This window comes from Tauraco erythrolophus, unplaced genomic scaffold (assembly GCF_009769465.1).
Source record: "Tauraco erythrolophus isolate bTauEry1 unplaced genomic scaffold, bTauEry1.pri scaffold_53_arrow_ctg1, whole genome shotgun sequence".
NCBI lineage: Eukaryota > Metazoa > Chordata > Aves > Musophagiformes > Musophagidae > Tauraco > Tauraco erythrolophus.
The window spans coordinates 293,663-301,455 of record NW_028238621.1 but is presented as its reverse complement, the minus strand read 5'-3'; the positions used below and the strand labels follow the sequence as shown (position 1 = coordinate 301,455).

Below are 7,793 nucleotides of genomic sequence, written 5' to 3'. Positions count from 1 at the left end.
CCCTCCCCCAAAAAGGGCAGTCTCTCCCTGGAGATCATTTCCATAGCCCCCGCCTCAGGATCCGCCTCAGGCTCCTCCTTGACACGCCTCCTGGTGGTCGTGGGCAGGGGTCTTTGGGATGAAGGCCGTAGGTCTTCCTCGCTGTGTGTTTTCACTTCTTCTCTAAAACTCTTGTTTTGGCTGGGCCTGTAGAGCCAAACCGTTTCCCTGGCCTTGAGTGGACACCTGGTTGTCTCCTACTTGTTATTGTTTGAAGGCAAATGTTAGTTCTCGTTAGTCCTTATCTCTCCTCTTTGTCTGTTTTTCTCCCTATGGGTCATGAGTTACAACCTTGCCATCATTTATTTTGTCTCTCTTACCGGCCTTCTTTTCGGGTAGTTAGTGTTTCAAAGCAGGGATTAGTATTTGATAACTTCTAGCAATTCACAGAGCTATTTCACAGAGCTATGTATTTCCCAGAGTCTTATGCCTATTCTTATACCTATCCATAGAAATAATAGCTAATATAGTCTTATGCCTACTCCTATACCTATCCCCATATCAAGAGGAGGACTGTCAAGAACTAACATTTTTCTTCAAACAATAACAAGTAGGAGACAACCAGGTGTCCACTCAAGGCCAGGCCAGGCTGGGAAACGGTTTCGCTCTGCAAGTCCAGCCAAAACAGGAATTTTAGGGAAGAAGTGAAAACACACAGCGAGGAAGACCTACGGCCTTCATCCCAAAGACCCCTGCCCACGACCACCAGGAGGCGTGTCAAGGAGGAGCCTGAGGCGGATCCTGAGGCGGGGGCTATGGAAATGATCTCTTGGAAGAGATTGCCCTTTTGGCGGGGGGGTGATGAGTATGTCTGTATAAATACAAGAAAAACTGCTATGGCGGGTGTGCACGTTTGTGGTGGCGCGATCCCCCGTGCACCCAGTGCTGCCATAAACATACCTACTTTACAACTTTCCAAGTTGTGGAGTCTGTTTCTGCACATCACTAGATAAGGACGTAACCAACTGATGATACCCAGCAATTTCTGAGCATCATTCAAGGTCTTAATAGAACCTGAAAATTGTACCTCTTGGTGCTGTATCGTTTGATCCAGAATTTTGACTCCTAAATATTTCCAAAGAGGGTGCTGTTGAACTTTCTCTGGAGCCACGTGCAATCCATAAGAATGCAGAGCAGTGAGCAGCCGAGGCTGTATCCTCAGCAGATTGTCCTGGGTAGATGCTGCCACCAGGATATCATCCATGTAATGGTAGCAGTACGCCTCAGGAAACTGCTCGCAGACTCCGGACAAAGCTTGAGTGACATACCATTGGCAGATAGTCGGACTGTTCTTCATGCCCTGAGGTAGAACCTTCCATTGATACCTCTTCGCAGGTTCGACATTGTTAACTGCAGGCTCAGTAAAAGCAAATTTTGTCTTGTCATCAGGATGTAAAGAAATAGTGAAACAATCCTTCAAATCAATGATCAGGATTTCCCACCCTGCTGGAATCATGGTGGGTGAGGGCATACCAGGCTGCAATGCCCCCATACTTTCCATCACTGCATTGATTTTTCGGAGATCCTGCAACAATCTCCATTTCCCTGATTTTTTCTTAATTACAAAAACAGGAGTGTTCCAGGGACTAGTAGAAGGCTCAAGGTGTCCCTGTTGTAATTGTTCCTGAACCAACTGATGAAGGGCGACTAGTTTCTCTTTTGGTAGGGACCACTGGGTTTGCCAGATGGATTTGCTTACTAGCCACTGCAAAGGCAGCGTAGGATACTGTGTGCCCTTTAGCACAGTGACCCCCATCAAAAATTTGTCCCAATCTGTAACGCCCAAGCCGCCAATACATTCCGCCCCAGAGGTTAAGTGAAGCTGCAGTGACATAGGGCCGAACTGTAGCTGTTTGCCCCTCTGCATTTTTCACCACCACAGGTCGTTCTCTTAAAGAGCTCTGTGTGGTTCCTCCCAACCCTTCAATGGCTGACCCCACAGGGGCTAAAGGCCACGTAGGAGGCCACGCAGAGAAGGAGATGATTGTCACGTCAGCGCCCGTGTTGATCAAACCTTGGAGCTGAATCTTGGACAGCTGGGCGTTTGGCAGGATTAGGGGTAGACGTCATCTGCGGCTTTTGGCTGGAGATGTCTGCGGTCCAGAAGTCCTGCGGAAGTCCTGTAGACACAATGCCACCATCTCCGTGACTTCGTTGGTCTGTGCTGGGAACACACGACTTGAAAGGCACAAGTTGAGCAATTCGAGTCTTTTCAGGAATAGTGACAAGGGGGGGTGGGTGTGGAAACCATGGCACAAATCTGGCCTGTAGAGTCAGCATCAATAACTCCCGTGTGTACAAAGATCCCTTGAGTGGTGACACTAGATCTTCCCACCAGCAATGCACTCAGTCCCTGTCCCGATGGCCCAAGTGCATCCAAGGGAACCTTATAAACATGACATGATTCTAAGATCAATGTTGATGCATTGTGGTGTCAGGCTGGGATGCGCTCTGGCATCTGTGACATCACCGGGACGAGTCTCCGTGGGGCAGTGAACAGGGGTGCCAGGCTGGGATGCGCTCTGGCACCTGTGACATCACTGGGATGATTCCCCGTGGGGTGGTGACCAAGATCGCCAGGCTGGGATGTGTTCTAGAGCCTGTGACATCTCAGAGACGAGTGCCCATGAGACGGTGACCACAGGTGACAGACCATGATATGGCTCTGGCACCTGTGACATCACCGGCACTAGTTCCCGCAGGGCAGTGACCAGGGGTGCCAGGCTGTGATGCACTCTGGCACCTGAAACATCACTGGGACGTGTCCCCACGGGGCAGAGACCAAGGGCAACAGGCTGGTATGTGCTCCGGCAACTGTGACATCACCAGGACAAGTCCCCACAGTGCACCGATCAGGGATGCCAGGATGGGGCGCACTCTGGCACCTGTGTCATCACCAGGATGAGTTCCCATGGGGCGGTGATCAGATGTTCCAGTCTGTGATGCCCTCCGGCACCTGTGACATAGCCGAGATGAGTCCATGTGGGACAGTGACCTGGGGTGCCAGTCTGTGACGCGCTCTGGTGCTTGTGACATCACCGGGACGAGTCCCCGTAGGGCACTGACCTTCCCCATCGTATTGCTCCAGTGCGGGCTTTACTGCAGTCTCGGATTCTTAGGGAGTTGTGGCCACTCGCTTCGGCGTGGGTCGTCCCATGGACTCTAGATGCCTCACTACCTCGCCGTGCATCCCGTGCTCCATTATTAACAGTTGCTTGTCGTGCATCCTATGCTCCACAACCTCTCTCAGGCTCAGGCATATCTTCCCCAACGTGGGCTTCTCCACTGGCTTTGAGCGGGTCCCTGCTACACCGAGTCCATTCCTGGCTGCAGGGGGGCCGCCTGCCGTCTCGCCACTGGTTGCAAGGGGAACTCAACTTCGGCATACCTCCTCCCGCTCCATCTTCACCACCTGCAGGGGCGTCAGGATTTGACACGCTCTGGCACCTGTGACATCACTGGGACTAGTCTCTGCAGGGGGGTGACGAGGGGTGCCAGGCTGGGAAGCACTCTGGCACCTTTGATATCACCGGGACAAGTCCCCTTATGGTGCTGACCAGGGGCACAAGGCTGTGATGTGCTCTGGCGCCTGTGATATCATGGGGATGAGTCCCTGCAGAGCGCTGACCAGGAGCACAAGGCTGGTATGCGCTCTGGCACCTGTGACATCACCAGGACGATTCCCTGTGGTATGATGACCAGGGGCGCCAGGCTGTGACGTGCTCTGGCACCAGTGACATCACTAGGACATGTCTCCGTGGAACGGTGACCAGGGATGCCAGGTTGGGATGCGTAGTTGAGTCTGTGACATCACCAGGATGAGTCTCTCTGGTGTGGTGACCAAGGAGGGTGCCAGTCTGGGACACGCTCTGGTGCCTATGACATCACCGGGAGGAGTCCCCGTGGGACGGTCACCAGAGGTGCTAGTCTGTGATGCGCTCTGGCTTCTGTGACATCATCAGAATGAGTCCCTGCGGGGCAGGTATCTGGGGTGCCAGGATGGGGTGCACTCTGGCGCCTGGGACATAACCAGGACAACTCCCCATGGGGCAGTGACCAGGTGCGCCAGGCTGGAATGCACTCTGGCGACTGTGACATGACTGGGACAAGCACCCGCAGGGCAGTGATCAGGTGTTTCAGTCTGTGATGTGCTCTGGTGCCTGTGACATCACAAGGATGAGTCCCCACGGGGAGCGTATTAGAGGTGCCAGGATGGGGCGCACTCTGACACCTGTGACATCACCAGAACTAGTCGCCGTGGGGCAGAGACAAGGTGCGCTAGGCTGGGATGCACTCTGGCATCTGTGACATCAGCGGGATGAGTACCAGTGGTGTGGTGACAAGGGGCGCCAGTCTGGGACGCGCTCTGGCGCCCGTGACATGACTGGGACGAGTTCCCGCACAGCGGTGACCAGGGGTGCCAGGCTGGGATGTGCTCGGGTGTCTGTGACATCACCAGGACGAGTCCCCGTGAGGCAGTGACCAGGGATGCCAGGCTGGCACACGCTCTGGCCCCTGTGTCATCACCGGGACGAGACCCCGTGTTATGGGTTAGGCCGATCCAGCAACTAAACTCAACACAGACACTCTCTCACTCCAGTAAAGTGGAGAGATAAAAAATATAATAAAGAACTGATGGTCGAGACAAGAACAGAGGGAGCACCAACCGACCATGGTCCCGGGCAAAACAGACTCAGTTTTCTTAAAGAAATTTCTTAAAACAATTTATTAACAGTTACTTAAAAGAATAAAGACAAGCAAAACCAGTTACTTAAGAGGCTAAAAAGACAACAAGGCCAGATCTTATAAAACAACACCTCCCCATCCCCCTTTCCTTTTCTTCCCGGCTCTACTTTCTGGTAGACAGGGAATGGGGGAGTGCAGGTCAGTTCATTCCATGTTGTTGCGGCCGCTCCTTTCTTAAAGGAGGAGGAGTCCTTACACCATTGTCCCTTGCTCCAGTGGATCCCCTACTCACGAGGAAAATCCACAAACTTCTCCAGCGTGAGTCTTACCTGCAGGATGCAATCCTTCCCCAACAGATTGTTCCAGTGTGGGCTTTACAACAGTCTCGGATTCTTAGGGAGTTGTTGCCACTCTCTCTGGCATGGGACATCCCACGGACTCTAAACGCATCTCTACCTTGTCGTACCCATGCTTCATGACCATCCTCAGGCCCAGGCATCTCTTCTACAATGTGGGTTCTCCACGGGCTGCGAGTGGGTCTCTGCTCCACCGAGACCATCCTGGCTGCAGGGGGGCGGCCTGCCGTCTTGCCACTGGTTGCAGGGGAAACTCAGCTCCGGCACACCTCGTCCCCTTCCATCTCCACTGACCTGGTGTTGGTGTGGCTGTTTCTCTCAGATCTCAGTCCTCTCTGGGTGAACTCGGCCCAGTGGGCACCGCGGGAGCCACTTGGAGTTCCCCAAGTGGCTCTACTTCGGCCATCCTCAGCGGGTAGCGCCGGACTGGCTTTGGTGCTTATGACATCACTGGGATGAGTCCCCGTAATGCAGTGACCAAGTGTGCCAGCCTCCTAGGTGCTCTCACGCCTGTGATATCACTGGGATGAGTCCCCATGGGGAGGTGACCAGGGACGCCAGCCTGGTAGGTGCTCTCGTGCCGGTAACACCACCGGGAAGAGTCTCTGTGGGGTGGTGACCGGGGCGCCAGGATATGATGCAGTCTGGCGCCTGTGACATCACTGGGACAAGTCCTCGTAGGACAGTGTGAAGGGGCGCCAAGCTGTGATGTGCTCTGGTGCCTGTGACATCACTGGGATGAGTCTTCGTGGGGCGCTGAACAGGGACACCATTATGGCACACGCTCTGGCGCCTGTGACATCAACAGGACGAGTCCCCATGGGGTAGTGACCAAGGGCACCAGGATGGGATGCGTTCTGGCGCTGTGACATCACAGGGATGAATGCCTGTGAGGCGGTGACCAGAGGTGCCAGGCCGTGATATGCTCTGGTTAGGGTTCAGGATCTACAGACAGGTCAGTGGTCTGATCCCTGTGATCTGATAACCTGGGCACGAGGGTATGCTTGTGTCTCGATAGATTGTGGCCCCCCGTGGGTTCCTGCTCGTTGTGTCCGGCCTGTGGTGGAAAGTTTACCTCGTTGAAGGATGGATGATCCAGCAACCAAAGCAGAATGTATGGGTAACCTTGGCAAATGTAATGCAGCAGGAAACTCTATGCCTTTCTGTTGTGAACCCTGAAAACCCTTTCTCTACCTGTTTGGTGGGGCTGCCCTTGGACGTGTGGCCATGTCCGATTACACCAGGACCCTGTAATAGGTCTGCGCCCTCAGGGAATGTTGATAACTGGGATGCGGTGCATGCACATTTGCCTCAAGTAACACAGGAACCACAGGAACTGGAGCTATTGGGATCTGTTGTTACGGATGCTTGTGTAATGTTTAATTATACATATAATACCGCAAGGACGAGTCAAAATGTGAATGCCACGTTACCTGTCCATAGAAACGCTACTGCTTGGTTTAACTAACACTTCTACTGATGTTTCAAGGTCCTTTAACATGCTAGTTGCTTTGCCTGAAGGAATATTTTTGATTTGTGGGGATAGAGCATGGGGTGGGCTTCCGCCGAAACTCAGTGGTGGACTGTGCAGCCTTGGAAGGCTTACGTTGCTAACGCCCAACCTCACGATGATTCACAATAAAAAGGAGCAAGTAAAACGAAATACTCATCAATTTGAATTCGGTTGTGATGACCAGGTCACTTTTTGGGGGCCTGGAGAAATTACAGCAGCATCAACATTAGCACCTGAGGTTGCAGCAGCAGCGGCCTTAAGGAAGTTAACAAATCCGGGATGTTGGCTGACTGAGCAAACCAATGCTACACCAATAGCACTGAGCGATTTATTAACTGATGTTGGAAGTGTTGGGCATGCTACACTGCAAAATAGAGCTGCGATTGATTTTTTATTGTTGGCGCAGGGACATGGGCGTGAAGATTTTGAAGGAATGTGCTGTATGAATACACAGGAGCATACAGCTCCTGAAAGATGGAGTTAAGAAATTGCAAGCGGATGACGGATGGGACTGGCTGAATAAATTGTTCAGGGGATGGGGACTGTCCGGCTGGTTGTTATCATTGCTAAAAACAGGGCTGTTAATTCTGATTATTGCTGTAGTTGTGTTATTAATGTGGCCCTGTCTGGTCAGTTTGTTGCAAAGGGCCCTGCAGCGAACTGTCAGAGCAATATTTTTTTAGCACAAATACAAAAAGGGGGAATTGTGGGAAACTACGGCAGGTCCGTGGATCCCAGGACAGAAGATGAAGAAATTGACCTTGGAGAGATTGCTGTGTACCCCTGAAGAGCTGGAAACTCCCTGAGCAGGAGAAATGGAAACAACTTGCAGGCGCTGGGAGAGTCAGGGAACCGTAAGATGAGGAGGAACTGTAAGATAAGAAACTGGACTGTGTTTTTTCACTAATTGCATGATGTAACGATTTTGGCTTGGATTACATAGAGCACGTGATCACCAATGATGTATTAGGCGAAGGCGTGTGCACAGCTGTAGGTAACCGATCACCTAATTGCTTATGTCGCGTGCACTGTCAGAATTAGTATAAAAGTGCTGGGACCTGCAATAAACACACACACACAGATGAACACTGCTTGGACTTGTGTATGTCGTGTCCATCTCAACAGCGACATACAGCGACACCCACATACTATCAGACCCCTCCTAGAGTGCCCAGACCCCTCCTAGAGGCTCGAGATTC

The 7,793-nt window shown here is 52.3% G+C and overlaps 1 protein-coding gene across 1 annotated transcript; it reads left to right on the top strand.

Annotated features, from left to right (window-relative positions):
• The first annotated feature begins 4,909 nt into the window (after nt 1–4,909).
• LOC147525884 (uncharacterized) lies at nt 4,910–7,078 on the top strand. The gene is made up of 4 exons (XM_086630843.1): nt 4,910–4,923; nt 5,436–5,496; nt 6,100–6,338; nt 6,571–7,078. The coding sequence occupies exons 1-4, from the start codon at nt 4,910–4,912 to the stop codon at nt 7,076–7,078; spliced, it is 822 nt and encodes a 273-aa protein (XP_086486969.1).
• Nucleotides 7,079–7,793: the final 715 nt, after the last annotated feature.